Source organism: Meleagris gallopavo, chromosome 2, assembly GCF_905368555.1.
Source record: "Meleagris gallopavo chromosome 2, MGAL_WU_HG_1.1, whole genome shotgun sequence".
Classification (NCBI taxonomy): Eukaryota; Metazoa; Chordata; class Aves; order Galliformes; family Phasianidae; genus Meleagris; species Meleagris gallopavo.
The window spans coordinates 48,490,380-48,513,507 of NC_139405.1; the positions used below are offsets into that span (position 1 = coordinate 48,490,380).

General features: G+C 36.8%; 1 protein-coding gene across 9 annotated transcripts in view; it reads right to left on the reverse strand.

Annotated features, from left to right (window-relative positions):
* The window catches only part of SYNE1 (spectrin repeat containing nuclear envelope protein 1), a 295,330-nt gene that overhangs the window by 94,682 nt on the left and 177,520 nt on the right, over positions 1–23,128 (reverse strand). For 8 of the 9 annotated variants that reach the window (XM_085217048.1, XM_085217052.1, XM_085217044.1 and 5 more), the window contains 11 exons: positions 22,297–22,482; positions 19,751–19,873; positions 18,681–18,863; positions 17,604–17,747; positions 13,397–13,591; positions 12,248–12,388; positions 8,469–8,636; positions 6,955–7,116; positions 4,767–4,961; positions 1,911–2,084; positions 75–266 (listed from right to left, as the gene is read on the reverse strand). In XM_085217048.1, the coding sequence (XP_085073174.1) occupies positions 75–266; positions 1,911–2,084; positions 4,767–4,961; positions 6,955–7,116; positions 8,469–8,636; positions 12,248–12,388; positions 13,397–13,591; positions 17,604–17,747; positions 18,681–18,863; positions 19,751–19,873; positions 22,297–22,482 (1,863 nt within the window). The remainder of the gene's footprint in view (positions 1–74; positions 267–1,910; positions 2,085–4,766; positions 4,962–6,954; positions 7,117–8,468; positions 8,637–12,247; positions 12,389–13,396; positions 13,592–17,603; positions 17,748–18,680; positions 18,864–19,750; positions 19,874–22,296; positions 22,483–23,128) is intronic. The other variant, XM_085217047.1, reaches the window with a different exon arrangement.

The following is a 23,128-nucleotide window of genomic DNA, read 5'->3' on the forward strand; positions in this document are numbered from 1 at the left end:
TTCCCCACTGCATAACACTACCATGATATCCCTCAAACTCCTGCCCACTGGGACAACTGCAACAAGCCACTTACCTGAATGTTGATCTGTTTATCATGGAGAACTTTCTGCAGCTCCAGAAGACTGCCCTTCAGTGTCCTGAGCTTCAAAGCCAGCTGCTCTGCCTCATCCTTAGTGTGAGCTTTCCCTTCCATAAGCAAGTTCTCGTTGTGCACAGAAAGCTCTGATAAGGCCACCACCTTCTGCTCTATTTCAACCAGCATGTTCTGCAGCAGCAAAAACAAAGAAGCAAATTCATACATTTTCCAGCATCTCACTTCTCCTGGCAAGGAGACCTGTGGCCTACCTCACCTGCTGGAAAGCTAACAGCAACATTACTTTTCTTTCCAGTCCCTTTCAAAGTCCTTATGAAAACATTTACAAACATTTGCATTTGTCATTTTTGTTTGCAGCCTTTTTTTCAAAATTGGTAATTGAAGAGTTGTTTGAAACATAAGATTTGTTGCAGATGAGACGCTACTTATTTTCACATTAATGGTAAATGGTGGCTAAGATGATAGTCTGACATCCATAATGTCAAGAAATAGAGCACAGAGTTACTTCTTTCCTCTTCTTCCATGTGCATTTAGTGAAATGCTTCCTACCTCCTATGTGTTGTTCTGGCTGCATTGATAAGCTTCTCGGTGTTTGCTCTTTCTGATTGGTGCATGATGGACTTACGGATTTCTAAATAATCCTCTTTAGTCTAAAGAGAGACTTAAAGTGACAAATCTCTGGCGTGTTTATTTTCAAAAGCTACTTTATTGTTGTTCCATTAACCATTCACATATTACAGACATGGTGCATATTTTATTCTTCCAAATTCAAAGCTCATACTTGTTCAAAAACCTAGACTGATATCATTTTTTTTCCACTGTTCATTGAAGAAATGTGTACAGGATAAGATGTGCAGTCTCTAAAATCTGGAAATAAATTGTAGGAATTTAAAAAAAAAAAAAACAACTTACTGTATCAAGATTTTAAAAATCAGCTAAAAAACAGCAGTATTAACTCTTTCAAGAGTCATGTATCCTAGAGATTATGTTTAAACCAAACATTATTGCTTTGTTCAAATTCACAAGTATACGGAGTGAAAAGTCTCCATCTAGTCTCCATCTGCCTTTTCTCTATCTTATAATTTCAACTGTAATGTTCATACAGTTCTGAACTTTTCTTTAAAAAATAGAAAATCCCCATTCATTTGTGAATTTGGATGACACGGTTTCAAATCTTTTCAGTAAAAGCATACGCAGTTGATTCTTATTGCAGAAAGATTTTCCTCACTTGTTTTGGTATTGTGTTGATTAACATTAAAATCATAGAAGTAATAACTACTGACGATTAATTTTTTTTTATTTAGAGTCTAGGTAGGAATTACTCCTAAAGAAAGCACAGCATTGTCCCAGCCACCAATGCTAGTGGGAGTGCGTTCTTCATCTGGAAAAGGAAGAGCAGGAAAGTACACTGCAGGTGTTTTCACATGTATAAAGTGAGCTGTTCAATGTCACCAGTTTGGGAGGAGCAAAAGCAGTAAGACAAACATGGCCTTTATAGCAAAACAAACAACTCCTCTGAAAAATACTGTGCTTCAAATATTCTTACAATATGAATTTCTTGTCTTCCTGCTGTTATGTTAACATGTGCTTTCTAAATCACTGTTTGCAATCTTTAATAAGAAACAGGTCTTTTATTTCACAAATAATTGATGAAACCAACTGAATATATATGGGGTGCCGAGGAGTTCAGAAACTTTCCCCCTACTAGTATAGTGGCTCACTCCACTCAGTAATGGTCTTAACGTTAATGCTCCATGCTTACTATGAAGTCATGCCCTCCCTCTTTATCTAAGCTCTACAGTCTGATAATTTTACCTGACAATCTACCAGCTGAGCTTCCATATCCATAGGTTCCTCAGCAGTAACCAGAGCAGTGTCCAGCGTTGCTCGGGTATTGAGTAGCCAGTGGTCAAGCTCATCAGCTTCACAGCGGTACCTTTGAAGAGCCTGTTCTTGTCGCTGTTCTTCCAGTTGCTCACTTAGTTTTTCCTAGAGGTATAAATTATAGCAATTGTTTACTTTTCAAGAGCAATAGACCCTATCAATCACTTTAATTTTTTGTCCCCTCTCCACTTCCATCTCTCACAACTTCTGTATAGTATTTTTTAAGCCACGATAAGTATTGTTTTTCGTAAGTTGAAAACTTCACAAGATATTACTAAACATGTTTTTTGATGACCTAAATTCTGTTTCAGGTAAGTCAGCATCCCACAGCCCAGACATCCTGATCCTATCTGTCAGATTTGGATTTGAAAAACTGTAGAATGGCTGGTCCCAAAGGCTGGTGATCTGTGACATGAGGTCTGGTTGATGTCAAGTAACTAGGAGGTACCTAGGGGTCACCACTGCACTGAGTCCTGTTTAACATCTTCATAGATGATCTGGATGATGAATGAAGGAATGCTCCTAGTGTGTTTGCCCATAACAAAACTGTGAGGAATGGCTGACACATCAGAGATTGCATCCAGAGGGACCTTAAGAGACTGGAAAAAGTACCTGACAAGAGCTTCATGGAGCTCAGCAAGGAGAAGAGCAAAGCCCTACAGGCTGGGGAGGGATAACTCCATGTAGCACTGCATGCTGGGGACTGATCAGCTGGAAAGCAGCTTTACAGGAAAGGACCAAGAGGTCTTATTGAACACCAAGTTGAACATAAACCAAAAATGTGCAGAGAGGGCTAATAGTAAGTTGGGCCACATTAGCATATGTGTTGCCTGAAGATTGAGGGAAGTGATTCCTCCACTCAGCCCTGGTGAGGCCACAGCTGTTGTGTCCCGTTCTGTACTTCAGCACAAAGGAGATATGGAGCTATTGGATAGAGAAGAGGGGATTTCAGCAATAAGAAACAACAAGAATGAGAAATCAGAGGATGTTTATATGTATCAGATAGTGTGTGATCTGAGTATGACAACACAAGTGGTGTGCAATGAGGGGTGAAGATTATACTGGGTTTGGCAGAGATGGAGTTAACTGTCTTCATAGCAGTCTGTATAGTGCTGATTTGTATTTATGACTAAAACAATGTTGAGAATACACCTAATGGTGTTTGGCTGCTGGCCAGGGTCAGCCCACCACACTTCTGTTCACAAACCCACTTGACAGATCTGAGATAAAACATCCTGCTTTTAAAAGAAATCTTTCAATCTACTTCGATGAGCTGAGTACATATGCAGTATGAAAATGCAGACCTATATATGCAGGGTAAAATCTTCACAAAGGAAAGCATTTTACAGGTTTTCTGATTGCCTAATTTTTATGGGAAAGTTATTAGAAAGTTTGAATAATTTAAAAAATAATGCTAAGTAAGAAGTATCCCAGGTAATTAAGAATTGAAAGTTCTCAAAATTTGGTTATTTGCCCTAACTCTACAGAAAAAAAAAATAATAATAATATTGCTAATTCACACTCTCAACAGAAAACTGTTTTCATTTCTTATTCTAGCTGTATTTCCAAATCCTTGAAATTTCCTGCAAGATTTTGTCTGTGAAATCAGAGCTATATAATACATACATTAAATTACTCAGTATTGGCTACATACCATATTTCTATTTCTTAGCCAAGAATATTGGAGTATGCTTCTGCTAATGTATCAAAATAACTGTAGAATCCTAATCATATTTAGGTGTAGTATTTGACTTATGTTTTTTCTTACAATTATTTACTATCTTCTCCTAAGTGCCATCAAGATTATGTACAGAGCCAAAGCTACAAACAGTAAGATCCTTATTCTATTTTGAGCTCTTTAATTTTAAATAAAAGGCATTTTTACTTCTGAGAAGAAAATTTCTATAGTATAAGAAAGATATTTCCTAATAATATATTCACTACCTCAAGTTACTGCACAGGACTAATGCAGCTGATCTACCCCAAGACTCCTCTGTAATCCTCTGTAACCCAGGTAAATCTACAGTGCCAACTGTCAGCCTCTCTTCACGAATCTGTTGATAATAGAAATTATAAAGGCAGCAGTTGCTGCATTTATGATTTCATTGTTTCTATTCTTAGAAATACAGCAGTAAATTTGCCCTGCAGCATACAAAGTAACAAGCCTGTACCAAGCTTTAGCATGAATACATTTTCTCACTAGTATAATACACACCTGCTGCTTAATACACAACATTCCTACATGTAGCAATTGAAAAACAAACAAACAAAAAACCCCCACAACTTTTGTGCCAAGGATAAAGAAATAAAGAAGTACATCTTCTACTATAATAGTTTGTGTGCAAATAAGTCAGACGATGAGCATAGACAACAATGCAGCAGTTTAGAAGAGGTATTATTTTAAGGTTTTAACTTTCCCACTTCTCGTTTCCCAGCGTGGAGAAGTGATTGCTCAAAAGTTTCAGCTTCAATGTAGATAACCGTTTTTTATACTTGCATTACTTCTTTTAAACAAGAAATACCAAGAAAATAAAGCACCTATTGAGAAAATGTCAGAGAAGACATAAAATAAAAAATAAATATATGCACAATGAATTTCCAAGTTCCACCTAATTATTTTACGAAGAAGAAATGGCATAAGATTAGCAATATACTAGTGAAAGGAATTGTGAGAATGAAAATGAGTTCTTTTAGAAGCATTCAATGGTGACTAAGGTCTTTGGTCAAAAATGGCCCACAAAATCCAGAATGTAATCCAAAAGAGACTTTTCTAGAGTTTTCTGGTACCTCTAATAGCTGCCTTTTTCCTGATGCCTTCATTCGAATTGTGGCCATTCGCTCTGCCAAGACTGTGAGAGTGGACTGCAATGCCAGCTGGTCAGCAGCTTCTGCATCCAGTGATTCTGAAACCAGCTCCTGTGCTAATGATGTCTGAAGCTCGGTGATTTCTTCTTGTAACATTAGAATCTCATCCATCAAAGCCTATTTAGAAATGAAGCAAATAAAGTGGCTGTTTCACTCAACAGAGAGAAGAAGGTATTTAAGGATGCGTATCTTTTATATTAAAGACAAACTGTCCAAGGGAGCATGAGGAATACAACATAGTACAATATGTCATTGTTGGATTTCATTACTTATCTCAAATTTCAAACAAATCACTAGAAGGAATTTTTGTAAATACTATACATGCAAGTTTGCTCTTTCAGCAAACTTTCTGAAGGGTATTCAAGTAGATACTGTCAAGATAATGAATGAGTGAGTGATAGAGAAACACACCAGTATGAGTTAATTTCCAGGCAGAAATTTACTAACTGGACAAATAACTTTCAAGAATATCCACAAACATTCAGAGATAAACTCCATGATATTCCTACCATTGTTTTTAGCCTAGACAAATACCTAAGAAAGGATGCTGCATTACCAATCTCTTAGAGCAAGCAATTTACTTTCATGTTTATGAATACATTTGGTGCTCAGGACATCATGCAGTGCTGCAATAGCCAAATGTTATCCTTTCAAAGTCATAGGGTTCGTACAGAAGAGCGAACTGGCCCCATCAAACAGTTCTGAGCTATCAGAATGCTTAGATGGTTATAACTTTGGTGTATATCTGATTACTGACTGATTACTTGATAAAGAACAATTCAGAGAAACTTGCAGCTCTATTCTGCATTTGAATATGATACTAACTCAATTTTCCAACATCTGGAGCAAGGGAATGACCAGACTGCTATTTAGTGTCATGAGAGAACTGTTTCTCATTCAATGTATTATTTCAGGAAGTCTTTTGTAACATGTTGGCACTTCGTCACAAGAATGTGTACTCCGATGAACAATTTTGCAAGCAAAACCAACATATCACATCAGACCTTTTATATCACTAACAGATTTTGGTGTAATTATTTGAAAGTAAAAACTGCAAAATACCAGAACAAACATCTTAGCTTACATTTTCATTGCAAACACAGTGAAAAGGAAAAGAAAACGAATCAAGCTGAGAAGCCTAGTCCATATTTCTCTGTAACTAACCAATTTTGAAATGGTTTAGTGTTGCAATTATACATGTAACAATGGTTGAGATCCGTGGTGGTTTCATCCTTCTCCAGCCCACATGGATGGACAGAAAAATAGCGTTACCTCTTTAACAAAATTTTTCAGGGTTCTTTGCATTCTGAGGATAAACGTTTATTATGGAAATAATTCATTTGTACTTTAATGAATGTAGAGATTTTATTAGCTTGACACTCTGAGAATCCAAAAATGAAGCCTTACAAAATGAGTCAGAAATAGAAAATCTTTTCCTCTAGCATCAAAACTGATAAAGTAAATTTCAGCACAATAGCTTGCTTTCACTCTTTTTCAGTAATGCTGTTATTAGCAACCTGAAGAGGAAAATCTGCTCTGTGAATGAAATTACAGTATTTTACTTCAAAAAATTACAGTATTCCCTTATTATTAAGAGATCAACATTATTAAGACAGCATTTTTTAAGACTTCCCTTGGGACAAAATTTTTTTATGTTCTTTGGATTGTTTGTTTTGTTTAACAAAGCAAAAGTTGTATTAAGACAAATACAATCTATCTGTATGGGTTATGATCTCTGTAATATTGAGAATGTTACATATAGTCTATATATATCAGCATATATTGATATGCTAATAGCAGTAAAGTTGAAAATCATGTGTGTAGGTGTCACTGCACCCAATCTTTGACAATACATTTTGCCAAAGTCAAACTCATAATCTATTCTTAATTCTTTTTTAAAGCTCCTTTTTTAAAAGAATTCCTATTACAACCTCTTCTGAAGAGGAGGAAGTCTACAAAGGCAAGACATATGAAGTGAATGTAGATTAATACAGCTATTGCATATTTCTGAGTCATCTGACCACAAAGAATATTGCTATCTAACAACAAAGAAATCTAAAGATATACAGATAATGCATGGTCTCACTTTGTTTCTCATGTATTAGTTTACCTGATGTTCAGCCATCTGGCTCTCTGGGCTCTTGGCTGGTTCCAGACTCTCATTCAGTTTCATCTCAGTGGTCTCCATTTTTGTAGATATAGACTGAAGCGTGTCCTGATATTTCTGTTGACGCTCAAGAGCTTCATAAAGTGTGCGCTGCTTTTCACTTATCTGAAGGGAAATAAGAGGTATAAATACTAGCATCTGATGAAAAATTGCAGAATTGTAGAGCTTGGCAGGGACCTCTAGAAATCATACAGTCCAAGGTCCCTCCTAAAGCAGATTCCCTGGAGAAGCTTACACAGAAACGTGTTCAGGAGGTTTTTGAATATCTCCAGCAAAGGAGACATCTCTGCAGCCTGTTCCAGTGCTGTATAACTTCCACAGTAAAGAAGCTTTTTTTCATGTTCAGATGGAACTATTCCAGTTAGTGTCTGTAGTCCCTTCTTCTGACACCAGGCACATTGAAAAAAGCTTGGCCCGTCCATTTAACTCTCACCCTTTACATATTTATAAGCATTGATAAGATCTTCCCTCAACCCTCTTTTCTCCAGGCTAAACAGTTCCAAGTCACTCAGTCCTTTCTTGCAAGGGAGATGCTCCAGTCCCCTGCTCATCTTTGCAGCCCTCCACTGGACTTTCTCTAGCATTTCCCTGTCTTTCTTGAACTGGAGAGTCCAGAACTGAACTCCAGATGTGGCCTCATCAAGGCAGAGCAGAGGGGGAGGAGAACCTGGCCACACTCTTTTTTAATATACTCCAGTATAATATTGGCCTTCTTGGCCACAAGGGCACACTGCTCATTCATGGATTTTCTTTTTCTTCTGCTTCATACGTCTCTAGACTTATGAGACCAAAAAGACTTGCATAGTCAGTTTTTGAAAGTATACACTATAAAGAAAACCAACCACATTAAAATTATTTATCTGTTTAAACACCATCAGTCGAATTCTGTGACTGAAAAAAGGTGCTTTATTCAACAGGGAAACCTTATGGATGTTCTTAGGCATTCTAGATTTTATGCACTCAAACATATGCATGCATATCACTTCATAGAGCTAAAGTTCTTAATATTCTATAGTAGCTACTGTGCCTTTGCAAAGAATTAAGATTTATAGCATGTAATCAAAACTTGAGCCATTTTCATCAACACCAACTGACTATACTACACTATTATGCAAAACTGTATTAAGCTGACTCAGAATTTGGATGAATTGGATGTTTATGCCAACATTCCCAGTGTGAATCAAATACCATTTTACGTTATGGAATATAGTCTGAAAACAGCTAGCATTTCTGAAGGCACCTATCGACATTAATGACTTATTTTTTCTTAATGGAAAACCTGGACAGGCTTTCCAAGAAAAAACAAAGACAACATAATACAGTCTTGCAACTGACAATTCTTGTTGCCCCCCCAAAAAGCAAAGAACTTCAGAAGAAAATAATAGCTAAGCAAGTTCATTATATTTTATTCCTCACAAGTAAGCCATTTGTTTTAAGCCCTACAGATGCAGACTTACCACATTCTTCAGTGTTTCCCAAGAACGCTGCAAATCATCCAGTTTGGCACTAGCAGCTGATTCTAAGCCTGGTTCATAAAACTCTTGGGTGGCTGAAGTGCTGGGCTGAATTTTAGCAGCTTCTGTTTGCAACTGTTCAGCAGATAAGGCTTGGTAATATGCAATGTCCTACAAGCATGAAGCATATAATTGCACTTTCAAAATGAAAGACAATATATAAGAACATCCCTTTACATATTGATTCATTACATATGTGCAGAAATCAAGTCACTCCTCAGGCACAGTCACTTTCTTGGGCTCTCCTAATTGAACTGCGGAGCACAAAGAATGTCACCTGCCCCAGAAAACAGAATGTCATCCAGCAGCTGCACAAGTATGTTCTTTCATTTCCTCCCCTTCTGTGCAAAATGAAAAGATGTGAGCTCAGGTCATCTGCTTCCTCGATGGACATTTATACAATTGAAGTGCTGTTGAAGCACTGATGTTTTTAAAGGCAGGCAGCTGTCATGACTGTATTAGAAAGATAACGCTACCTCATGTCTCCACTTTTTCAAACTCTCTCCAGAGAACCATAAGACCCAAGAACGGACTGTCTAAATCTGTTTAATGAGGTACCTCTTCACAAACATATTGAGAATCTAGAGAAATTAGAAGATGAAGGCTTTAGTAATGTCCAGGAGACAACAAAGAATAGGTAACAGCTTAACACAGTATTCAGGACATTGATCTCAGAGTTTTTGACTCTGACCATAAGAGACCTTTGCAAGTCACAGCTGCATCACTGCAGGGAACTCCTCTTTTGGTTTACAGTTACTGTACAGTCCCCACCTAGTCTTCTCTAGAGACAAAAAGTCAACCAAGCTATGCTTCTAGGACAGTGTGTAGAATAAGTGGCTGAAAGGGAAAAATAACCCCTTTATCCATCTTTTCAACTACATAAAATGACTGTTTTCATAGAGTTTTTATGCTGACAGCATGAATGCAAATGTTCTTACACAAAGTTGATTTGGTCTCCCCTAGAAAGGCTACAAATCACATCCTTCTTTCATGAAAATTAGTCAATGTACAGTATTCAAGCTTCTTCATTAGGATGCAGGGACAAAGGATGTATGCAGATTTCAAAAGATATTTAACAAGGGCTGGTGCAAACTAGGTGAGTTTTCATAATGGGAGGAGGAAGAATGATTATTAAGTAGTCTCTGTACAAGGAGAAATGAAGATATTTAATAGGTGACCCAGTGCTGAAGACTTGAATCACAGGACCAGCTGTAGTCTCCAAGGCTTTGTGCCAAGAACATCATGTTTTTCAGTTTGATTGCTCTACATCACATTTCTGGAAAACAAGCTTTTAAAGACGTGCTAAATTTTAATCAACTTTATCTTGGGTAAGTGTGAGAAACAGCCCCAACAGATTCTCTTTCAGTATTGTAGCAGAGATGAAGGGCCTGATTTTACTATGCATTGGAATGATTAGAATGAAATCTTCAGCTTTTTAAAAGCTTAGGCTTTTTCTTTTCAGTTGTTCTCTCCAGTTGTTTTAGAGAAGTGTCTGTATAAACAAAACAACCCAGGCAACTGTTACTTTATAACAGTGACAATCTATCACTTTCTTGTATTACATGCTTTTGTTTTACTTTGATTCCATACATAGGATCAATATTCTCAATATTTGGCACTTATTTTGTATTTTTGTGGTTTGTTAGCTATGCAAAAATAATGCATAATTATTTAAATTCAGAAAACCTACATTTTATCCTTAGGAGATGGAGATACTAGAAAACTTTGATGGAAGACTGTACAAAGATTGTGAGGGATTAAATTAGAACAGTCTTAAAAACTCATTTCCCTCTATTCCAAGGAAAGCAAAATAAACAAAACATTTCATAAGAGCTCTATATTTTTCCCCCAGAATTAAACAAATGAAATTCTTTACTTTCCAGAGTTCCTGTTTACATATTTTTATGGTAATTTACAGGTGATATTCCTGTGAGAAATTATTTCACTTACTACTGTCAAAAAATTTTCCAAATTAGTTTAGTTTTGCAGAGGTTATTTTTATTGAATATTTTTTAATTTATATTTAAGCCTCTAATTCACTCTTCTCTAGTATTATTATTACTACTACAAATGCTTCTTTTTATTATTATTTTACCAGCCTTCTTTCATAAGGTCTCCCTAATTATCCATTATGATCAGCACTGACAGTTTCATAGTTTCTTTTTCTTTAATCTCATGTGCATGGGAACCTAACTATTTTGTAAGTAAACCACAGCATTTTGGAATGTTCTTCCTCAGGTTGCTTAGTAAATGAAGTTCATTTCAACATTAACCACACTGAAGAAATCTTCATCTGTCAGTTTTTGTTTTTGTTTTTGTTTTTTTCTTCTCATTATTACTATAACATCAGAAAATTTCTCTTTTTCAAAGATCTTCTACATGAAATTCTGCCCATGTAAATCACAGGTCTTAAAATTTCTGTTTTGGTGTCAGGCCATGATACAACGTCATTTTCAGTGAATTTTCCTTATTATTTGAGTTATTGAAGTTCTTCATTTGTTTCATTTTCACATAAATGTAATGCACTGACAATGGATTTGTTTATTGGGAAGTACGCTGCTCTTGGTTGTTTAACTCCCACTGATTAATGCTGTCTTGATATTTTTTCAGTACAGAAATATACAGCTGCCTTTCTACTGTAAGTAAACATTACTGGAAAATTTCTGACTATCTGAAGTAACAGAAAAAGCCTTCTGATGCATCATTTAACATTTTTATTATGTCTTTGAAGAATGGCACCTTTATTTCTATCTTCCCTTATAATTCTTTTTTATACCAATTAATGAAAATGGATCAGTTAAATTTAGCAGCTTTTAAGGTACCATACAGATAATGGAAATTAGTGTAGGGAATTATTGGGCAATTTGCTCAAACTTTTCTCAATCTACTCAGCAATGCAGCACTATACTACTGTACCTTTAAAGTCTGCAGGAGTCAATTACAGAACCAGCCATAGATGCAAGAGACAAGCAACCACAAAACTTTAAACTTGTTGAATTGAGTGAGCCAGTAACTGCTCCTAATTTATAAACTTTTCAGCTTAATTCTATATATGTTCTTTAATGTGCATGGTGCTCAATGTGCTGGTTCACCACTCCTATTTCAACTGATGCTGATGTACACTTGTTGCTAGTAGAAGTGTCAGAGTCCTCAGGTTTAGTATAAAATGTAATTTAAGTGATTTCACTCATCTTTCTCATTACTACTTAAAATAGGCTGTCACTGAAATTATGGAATGAACAATACATGAAAAGAATATGTGAAAGTTAATACCTGAAATGGTATTAAGTGGAAAACACCAATGCTACAGTGACTATGGTATTATAAGATAGATGAAAGTGGACAAATAAAATGTTTTATTATTGAAAATTCAATGTTTCTGAAGATGCATGATTCCATTGTGTATTGCTGTGAACATATAAAATAAAGTATAAATAGAAAATAGTAGTGACATAGAAGAGATTGGTAAATTTCATGTAGATTTACTTAAAAAGCAGAATAGCTGTTACGCTGAGCTTACACATTTTAAATTGAGAAGTCACTATTTGAATACGTTAATACATTTTGAGCTAGAACCTGAAGGTTCAGTTAAGTTAGATGTAAGGAACCGAGGCTCAGTCTCTATAGTCAAATATTCTTTCATGGGATTAAATAAACCACCATGCAATGGAACCATACATATCTCTGACATAAAAGCTGAATGAATGCAAAAAGAGAGGTACCTGGTTAACAGAAGCATCTGTATTAGCCACAGGTGAGGGAGAGCGACAGGCAGGTGGAGAAGAGATCTCACTGTTGGTTCCCTCCTCCCCAGACTCTTCAGTGACAGGGGAGAGCAGTGTGTGACAGCGACCAGCAGTCATCTGCCACAGGAAAAGCAAACCCCAGAGCACAGGAAGAAAATTGGTTACCTTGACTTAGGGTTACTTAGACTGAGATCAAAGCAAGAAAAATAACACACATCTGAAATTAACTCGATGGTATTTAGTCATCCCTTGTGCTCTTAACATTTGTCAGGTAAAAAATGTGATGAATCCATGGTTTTATTTACTTATACTTTAGTATGAACATGCTCTCCTGTAACCTAATGAATTTAAAAGGAAATGTATAGCCAGCAGCTTAATAATAACAAGTTAAGGTTTATCTAGATGTCTTCTAATACAGTCAGGGATGCATATGGAAATATTATGGAGAGCTATAAAATAAAGCAGTACCCAGGCCTGGTTAGAACAACAAGAATTAGACTTAAAATATAAAAAACATATAATTGAATAGTAACTTGTGCTTTTTTCTTCCCTAGTGCTGTTATACAATGATAAACCCCGAAATCTGCACTCAATTTTCACATAGGCAAAACCCTCAGTGACATCAGCAATATGTTTGTAATGAGACCCAACAAGAAACAGACAAAAACAGTTTAATTCAAGCATGAGGCCTATGTCAATACTCACCTAGTTTTAATTTCCACACTTATATAAGAATACAGCAGCGTACTGTTGAGTACCACATCAACATTTTAATAAAAGAGCATTAAAAATACAGTCTGTAAAATACACACACTGCAGCATGTTATGAAATAGTATTTTTTCTGCCTTTATCTTTTTCCTGCAACTCAGTAGTTTTTCAGTGTTTGCTCTCACATGCTGACAGTGAAGAAAAAGTAATGTATTTGCACCTTATTACAACTGCCACTGGTACTTCAATGAGTTTCAAAAACCATATAAAGCAAAATACAGAAAGAGGAAGCTGAAGTTTGCCACAGCCCAGCCATTTCAAAAGCAAATACAGATGTGAACTGTGCACAGAAGTGTTGCAATCATGCAAAGACAAGTTGATAGGATAAACAGCACTGAGACCAATTCCTTCCTTACCATAACCACTGAGGGATGTGCAGGGTGTGCCGGGAGAAGGTCTGAATCCAGCTCTTCCACTCCTTCAGAAAGCCCCTCCACTTCTGTCACTGTCAGAAGCATAGTGGCATGTTTCGCTTTCATCGTTAGCATCTTGCACTTTGAATTCAAAGAAGCAATTTGCTCCTGGTATCCTTTGATCTTCTGCGCCAGCTCCTGAGGAAACATTTTATTCCTAATGAAGAAGCAGCCAATACAGACAGGACTAGCAGCATTTCAGCTTCCGTGGAGCTTCCCCTCCTAGCCCAGCCAATAAAATCATCGCACTGCCTCTCAGAAACCCTGCATAAAGCAGCAGCACTAGCTGAAAAGCAGGATGTTGATTGTGGAGGGAACAAGTCAGGCTGCATCTCACTGCACAGCTAAAGCACAAAGCAGAGAGCTTAGAAGTGAAACCGGAAAAGTACTGTGAAACACAGTGACCTGTGTGATCACTGAAGAAGGACACCTCATACTTGCATTCAGCCTAAATTGGGCACAAATTCTGTATGCTTCATTTCACAGAAAAGGGGAATATCTCTCCCTTGTTCTTTTCTACTTTTTTTTTTTCTTTTTAATCTGTTTGTGTTTATCTAACGGAGATGAAGCTTTTCCACATACTGCATGCCTTGAAAATGAGGTCATACGGGAACCAGAACTGTAAAATTGCATCGTTCAGCTCTCAGCAGAAAGAACAAATAGTTGAAACAATAACTCACAGAGCTTAACAAGAACAAATGTAATATGAACAGTAAGTCAGATAATAAGATTAAATGCAGACTGAATTATTTATGCCAGTGTTCAAATATATTTTATTTTATTTTGGTTTTGCTTATGTTAAAAACTTTAAAAAGCACTGGTGAATCTTGCTTAAAGTGAGATTTTAAAATATTATTTATCATAACTATTAAATGGTCAATCTAATGGTGAAATACCATCACAATAAGTTTAGTCAGAGAAAACATGGAAATGAATGGCTTGTATTATCTCATGCCCTGTACTGCTGCCTAGTTCAGTGTCTGGTTTCAAGGCATTAAACTCATCTATTTCAAAAAATAAATAGCAATAGCTATATAGAATCTATGATTCTATTGTATGATTCAGTAGCTTTTCACATTTATGCTAAAGCTATTGGTCCTGCCTCCTTGGAAGCTCAATAACGTGGTAGAATTTTTATTTGTAAAGTAAAATACACATTTCTTTTTGCTTGTCTGTTAATTTAGCCTGCTTTAAAATTTTTACCCAATGAAAGCTTTCAAAGAAAACTAGCAACAGAAGTTGCAAGATCTATCATAATAAATGTATAATATAAGCTGAAATATGAAATATAAGCTAATATAAGCTTTAACAATCAATTCATACAATATCTTTTTTTTATTTAAAAAAAAAAAAAAAAGACGATCACTTCAGGCAAATAAAACAGAAAGATTATTCTGGTTATAAAACAACTTTAGTAAATCATTTCCTCAGAATCACAGTGCAGAACTGTCCCAGTGAAAAATGCACAGTTAGAAAGTGGATGCACTGCAAAGAATGCTGATTATGTTTTCTGTCTGGGAAGTACTAGTCATTCACAAATGTTCAATGAATGACACATCTCAGGGACACACAAGTGGGAAATCTATTATAATTCAAAATATTCAATATTCAATTAATGTCTAATACACAGAGCATCTAACATACCTCCAACAATTGAATAAAAGGAAAAAATATGCAAAAATGAGATTGTAAAAAATATAAAGTAACCTACAAAGACAATTTTTTGTATGGTAACGTATATCCATTAAAGTCACAAATATCACAGAATCACAGAATGGCCGGGGTTGGAAGAGACTTCAAGGATCATGAATCTCCAACCCCCCTGCCACATGCAGGGCCACAACCTCCCCATTTAATACTACACCAGGCTGCCCAGGGCCCCTTCCAATCTGGCCTTGAACACCTCTAGGGATGGGGCATCCACAACCTCTCTGGGCAGCCTGTTCCGGCACCTCACCACTCTCATAGAAAAGAACTTCCCCCTGACATCCAACCTAAATCTTCCCTTCCTCCATTTCCCCTTGTTTTGCAGTTATCTACCCTTGTAAAGAGTTGATTCCTCTCCTGTTTGTAGGCTCCCCTTAGGTACTGGAAGGCTGCAATGAGGTCACCTCACAGCCTTCTTTTCTCCAGGCTGAACAAGCCCAGCTCCCTCAATCTGTCTTCGTAGGGGAGGTGCTCCTGACCCCTGATCATCTTTATGGCTCTCCTCTGGACCCTCTCCAACAGCTCCCTGTCTTTATTGTACTGGGGGCTCCAGACCTGGACACAGTACTCCAGATGGGGCCTCATAAGAGCAGAGTATAGGAGGACAACCACTTCCCTGTTCCTGCTGGCCACTCCTCTTCTGATGGAACCCAGGATACCATTTGCTTTCTGAGCTGCAAGAGCACACTGCTGGCTCATGTTAAGCTTTTCATCCACAAGACCCCCAGATCCTTCTCTGCAGGGCTGCTCTCAAGGACCGCTCCTTCCAGTCTGTATGGATGCCTGGGATTCCTCCGGCCCAAGTGCAAAACCTTGCACTTTGCTGTGTTGAATCTCATTAGGTTCACCCGGGCCCATCTTTCAAGGCTGTTGAGGTCCCTCTGAATGGCATCCCTTCCTTCTACTGTGTCAACCGCACCACTCAGCTTGGTGTCATCAGCAAACTTGCTGAGGGTGCGCTCGATTCCGTCATCTATGTCATTGATAAAGATGCTAAAGAGCACCGGTCCCAAGACAGACCCCTGGGGGACGCCGCTCATTACCAGCCTCCACCTGGACATACAACCATTGATCACCACCCTCTGTTTGGTGCCTTTCAACCAATTTCTTATCTATCAAGTGGTTCACCCATCAAATCCACTCCATCACAGAAAGCCACCAGATTGGTTAAGCATAAGTACAGAGATACTTGAACTGTATAAGAACTGTATTCTTATCTGAAATTCTGATGAAACAGGGTATGGGTAAACTTAGTTACAGAGTTTAACTGTTGTTACATAAATACACAGCACTATAAGCTTTCTAGACAATTGAATATGTTCCTTTAACTTCCATCCTCCTATTTTCATTCTGAACATAGGTCCTAGAAATATCCCTTTAAGTTTTTGCTCATGCAGGCTTCAACAGGGAATCTCATAACCAAAGTTTTCTTAAAACAATAACACAAGTAACAGGCACCTAGACAGACCTTTCCTTTCAAGTCATATAGCAACATAGAATCCCCTTCTGTGACAGTGCGCTTTCTCACAACTACTTAGCAGACAGGATTAAAAAAAAAAATAAATCCATAACTTAGTGAAACTTTTCCCTTTCTCTCCTTTTCTTTTTTTCTTTTTTTTTCTTTTTCTTTTCTTTTTTTTTTTTTTTAAAGGGAAACCACTCTGCATTTATAGTAAGCTACTTTTATAAGAACTGCATAGAAAATGAGCAATACATACAACATTAGCTACATTACATAATACTACAAGTAGGTTTTAATTAAAAGGTAAAGAAATTGTGCCATCTGGTGTCAAAAGTGATATACAGATATATTTGACTCATTTTCCATCCCTAGGAATAAACAAAAGATAGGAGCAAAGAAGTGGGGTTTAGAAGCCCCCATGACAGCACAGCAGTGAAGGCTCCATGGAGGCTGTTCTGACTCATTTGAGCGCTTAAGATCAATAAGTTTGAAGACAGAATCTGTAACTACACAGGACAAAACTCTTCCCAAGCCAACGAGCTAAGAAGTCTTTGGAGTGTCTCTTGTACAGTATTCCTCCAGATTTACTTGTGTTTACTGTGATTCAGATACCTTGGTGTTTTCGTTAATGGGAGGGAAATAAGTAATCACTAATTTGGTAGCGATCAACTGACTAAATGTTCAGTAGCATTAACAGGGGGTGCTCCTCAGTCAAGTACATACGGTAATTGCCTCTTAATTACATAATGCTTTAGTTTCCCATTATGTTGCCTGGAGATTAGGATACATTTAACCGAATAAACAAGTGAATACTCCAGACTGTACTAACAGCATGACTTTCCTATTGGGTATTAGTTTACCTGCTCAGAGAGCCTTTAAGCATGCCTGAAAAACTATTCAGCTATCTAATGAAACTTAGTTATGAAAAGTATTTGGGACCAGTGAGTTGCCAATGAGCACATGTTGTTATGGCTTTCCTACCTCATGACGTGAAATCTGGTTCTGGAGTTCCTGGATGTTGCTGGTTGCTACTGGCTTGTCTTGGATCTCACGATGGGCGCTCTCTATCATTTGCTGTAAATGTTTCATCTCTTGCTCATATTGCTCATACTGAACCACAGCTTCCTGGAGAGGGAAAAAAAAGAATTGAGCGTTTACACACACACACAAAAAAGGATTTACTTACACCAAGCATGACTAATCTCCCTTCTGAAGTGAAGCAAACTTACACATAAAAGGCACTAGCACCTGGATAAGTACAGCAGGAATAAAGTCAGGAAAACATCAGTCCACTAAGATACACGGTGAACTGCAATGAATTCAACTGTTTAACTGTTTCCAGAAAACAGTTTAGATACATTATTTTCTAAGATATTCAATATTGGCTTGAATCTTCAGATTCCCACAAATATCTGCACTAAGAATACACACCAACAGATAGTGCTGCCTAGTCGCCTTGTCTGACAGTTTTACTATAGCACTTATTCACATCAGGCCTTCTTCTATGAAGTGAAAGACTACATGAGTTACTTAGATTTCACAGAATCACAGAAAATACAGCCAGGAGAAGATTCTGAAGATGGATTCAGATCATTGTCCTATCAATGTGGTATAGGTTCTTTCCACCATAGACTCACTAGAAGCTGGTCTTCTGATGAAACAGGGTACAGTAAATACAAGGAAATTAGATTTTAATTGATTGTGTTATTTCATACCAAAATATGTAAAAATATTTCCAAAGTACATTAGAATAAACTTTCTTTCCTGCTAGCTGGTGATAGAAAAATGCATTGCAAACTCATGTAGAAAGATTCAAGATAGAGAGCAGTAGAGGCTTCTGATCATTGTGGGTAGTTAAGCATAAGGAAGATTATAACGTCAAACATACGTTTTAAAAACATGGAGTCAGAAGTGACTGAAACAGAGTGGGGAATATCTTAATGGTATGACATGGGAAAAAAGGAATGGACAGAAATATGAAAGTGTTTGTTTTCACTGAAATTTGTAAGGCATTTTTCAAGTTACTCTGAATAATACATAGGACAGAATTATGCTTACCTGCATGATGTTGCACTGCTGGATGGCAGTGTGCTGCAGGCGGCTGGCCTCCTCCTGGAGCTGGAGTGCACTGTGACATATTGGCAGGCTGGTGACCACCTCTTCAGGAATCCTCAGGGCACTTTGACAGACTTGGACTGCATGAACCTTTGGCTTGAGTGATTCCATTTCAGACAAGAGATGCTAGAAAAAGTCAGTTCCACAATAAGATACTTTTGCAGAACACCCACGGTATCTGATGCAGCAAACAACAAATGATGAATTCACAGGCTAAAACAATGCATTTTATTTATTTATAATTAAATACAATCAAGGTACACTTTGGAGTTATTCATATATAAGATTCTTTTAAAATATTAATAAAGTATTAACTATTAATAAATCAAAAGGCCTAAATCATAGGCATAAAATTAACTAATGAAATAGCATACTCAACCCTATTTCAAGGTGTCTAAGCACAGTAATATTTCTGTTAACATATTGGAAAAATAACTATACGAATTCCACAAATCTGTATAGGAGTAATATACAGAGGAGATTTAGATTAGATGTCGGGGGAAGTTTTTCACTGAGAGAGTGATGAGGCACTGGAACAGCCTGCCCATAGAGGCTGCGGATGTCCTAAACCCCAGAGGGGTTCAAGGCCAGGCTAGACAGGGCCCTAGGTCCCTTCCAACTCTTGCCATTCTGTGATTCTATGCATGACCTTCAGAGAGAACACAACAGGCTTGAGAGGTGGGTCCACGTGAACCTCATGAAGTTCAACAGTGCCAAGTGCAAGGTCTTCTTGAAACTGTGTTAGGTCAATCCAAAGCATGAATACAGGTGGGGCAATGAATGGATTGAAAGCAGTTCTGAGGATAAGGACTTGGCGGTTCTGATGAATGAAGAACTAAACATAAGTCAGCAGTGCGTGCTTGCAGACTAGAAAGCCAACTGTAATTTGGGGATAGAATTTGAAACAATTATCCACAAAAAGAAACACCAACACCACAGTCTTACCAACATTCCATATTCTTCGTGCAAGCTCATGCTACTAAAGAGCTAATTTTGAGGTCCTGCACTTTTACCTGTCTGTGAGACAGTTGCTCTTTCAAACTCAAACGCCCAAGCTCTGGAGAGGTCAGTGTGGCTTGGGCTTGCTCCAGAGCAGCCTGCAAGGCTCTCAGCTCAACTTCAAACTTCTTCATGTCCTGTAACAAAACAAATTTGTGAATGATTTCATGAATCAGAAGAAAAAAAAAGTCACTATAAATATACATCTGTCTGGATTTTATAGTTGTGTTCCTTATTACCTTGTCAAAACTAAGTCATAATTTTAACAAGGAAAACTGTTGCAAGTATTATGAGAGTGTGGAAAAATAGGTTTCACAGCAACAGCTACTATTTTAAGTATTTCATCTATCAAACACAGTATGCATGTTACAAAGCTGATTTCAAAGAGTCATAAGCCTAAAAAGGAGATCAAGATGTCCTCTAGACACCTTCCCAAAATAAAACAGGACAGGACAGAATTGGGCTATCTTTTCAGACCTTTTCATTCTTAAAAACACTGGCAGCAGTGTCTGTGTCTCTACAGATAACATATTCCAGTGATCCAGTACTCTTATTCTGTAGATTTCTTTTTATGATGATTTGATATGAAGCTACCTACTACTGCAATTTCTGTCCTCTACTTATTATCCTATTAACAACAGACAGGAACAAATAATTTTTAACCTCTCTGAATACTTCACATGTCATATTTCTTTTTCAGTGCATTTTTTCTTGCAAATTTATATTTGTTTCACTATCATTACTGTCCTCTGTTCATGTGCAAAACTAGATACAGTTGAAACTTCTTGAAATGCTTGTGCTTGTGATTGATAGGTAGTAGAAAAGAACCACATGTCCTGACAATTATATTCTTTTTTTTTTTTTCATACTGATTGGATTATTTTACAAAAATGCTCACTTATTTTTCTATGATCTACATTATTAAATTCAAGATCTTTCTACAGGGTACCTCTAGCCAGTAATCCCTCATTCAGATACACAAATAATTTTTTCTTCCTATCTAAAGGTAACAATTTGCTTTATCCCTGTTGATGTTGAATAGGGGTCTAAATTTTTTCAGGTGTCCCCTGTACATTTGGTGTTATCCAATCAACTTCAAAGTTATGATCTCTTAAAACACCATCCAACTTATTAATGAAAATATGGACTAGTAGCAGCCCAAAGGAGAACCTGAAAGATCCTACTTCATGTATCCCATCTTTTGGGGTGGGAACCATTGATAATTACACACCAGGAAAATTTCTAAATATCTTTACACCTACTTGATACGTTTTCAACTACATAAGCTTATCAACTGTGCTAATAACAATATCTTATGAAACATTATTAAAATCAAGATACATGACACATTGTATATTTATCTATAAGGTCTACTACCTTCATGTTAAATTCGACTCTTTTAATATATTTTCTTTCTTTGCAAATCTATGTTGACTTCTACTTATTTCATATTTTCATGTAACAGCTTATACATAGTTTATTCAATTATTCTGATATTTCTCTAAGAATTGAAGTTAGGAATTTTCATTCTACTCTTCTTATTTGTGTGCCAGTCTCTGGTTTATTCAGTGGGGAAAAAAAACCTTCAGCTCATAAGAAGGAAGTGATACTTCTGTTAAGAAAGCATTGACCTCCCCGAGCAACCACTTGTACTGAGACTCCACTTCCTAAGATGTGAGTGAACATTGTTTGCTGACAGAAATTAGAGAAAAATTTTAATTCTAAAAATCCTCTACATTCTCTCCTTTTGCTTCCACACAACTTCATTTTTTTTTTTCTTTTCATTTAATTTAACTGCTTCTTATATCAACCCTATCTTTTCTTTTTCCATCTTTATCGTTCTGAGGGTGGGGAATGAGAGAATGCAGTGGCGGACCTTTGCTGTTGATCTGTTCTTAAATCACTACAGTGATTCCACTGTAAATTAAAATTTAACACCCAAAAGGTAAATAGAAAACTCTTCTCTGCTTTTCTCTATATTTCTCACCTGTCTATAATGCCCTCATACATGACATTAACACATTTACATTAACACACATTTACATTAACAACAAACACATATGGAATAGTCCCAAAGAAATATCAAGGACACAGAAAAGCATGTTATTGCATTTTTTTAGAGCCATAGGTCTCACAATATAAAGTACCTGTCAGGTTCAGTACTGGTCTGAATTAATAGAAGACAGGCTTTAGGTATCTTCTAAGTGAAAACTAAATGGTGCAACATAAATATCAATGCAGTCTATTCATCTCAATTCAAATATCTAAACACAGGTGCTCGGCTCCTTTTGAGAAATGCAATGATCCCTAGTACATTCAAGCAGAAGGAGCAGATGTAACATGATCTACAGAAATCTGCTCTCTATCTGAAGCAGTAGTGAAAACCAAGGCAGAATGCTCAAGAGCATCACAAGTGGTGCAAGATGCGTACTTTTAAACAACAGAACTGTGTCCTTTATAGATGACAGATAAGATGCTAGTACTCCCAAAACCACAATGCTCTTAAGCACACAGAAACCTAGCTGTCAGCCAGTATTTGAAAAAAAGTGCTTTCACATACCTTGGCAGCGTCTTGCAGATTTGGTAGCCGCACTTTGATAATTTGTTGCAACTCTTCTGTCCTACGCCCCAGTTCAAGCACTTGCTGAGACATTCTTTCAGTTGAGTATACACTGGCCAGACACTCAATCCTTTCACTCATGGCCTCAAGATCACCATGGATCTCCCCAGACTCTTCAAGCATAGTCTAGATAAAGATGTTATCAGAATGCCACAGTTAAGCTACAGATTGTGTCTCTCTCTTAGCAAATTCTTATCCTGCAAACTCCTCAATTTATACACATCAGTAAAAATGATTGTGTTCTATCAATTTACTGTAAAGCTTAGACAATATGCTTAATTCTGAGTGAATTTTTAAGTGCTTCAGGGAAACAAAAGTATAAGTCTCAAAGTTTCAGCAACTGTACTTATTGTACATTTATTTTAGTATTTTGCTATATATACTTGTCTGTAAAACGTAATATACATTATTTATGAACATGATTTTCTGAAAGTCTGATATACCTAATAGGAAGCAACTGGGAAGTAAAAAAATTAATCAGTTGAGTATCAATCTGGGAACATTTGGTGTGAAAATGCATAGATGTGAACAAAGGCTAAGCAAACTTAGCTTAAAATTGAAAAAGAAAAAAAAAACTTAAAATTGCGTTTAGATAAATTAGAATTTATAATAAGCAAGAGGATAGTACCAGGAAAAGAATTACGATGATCTTTCTTTAAACAAGTATTACTTGCAATGAGGTATTTAACGTGATAACATCTCAATGTCTAGACAAAATGTTCAATCAAAAGCTCCCATGAAGCCAATGTACTTGAGTAAACACAGAGATTAC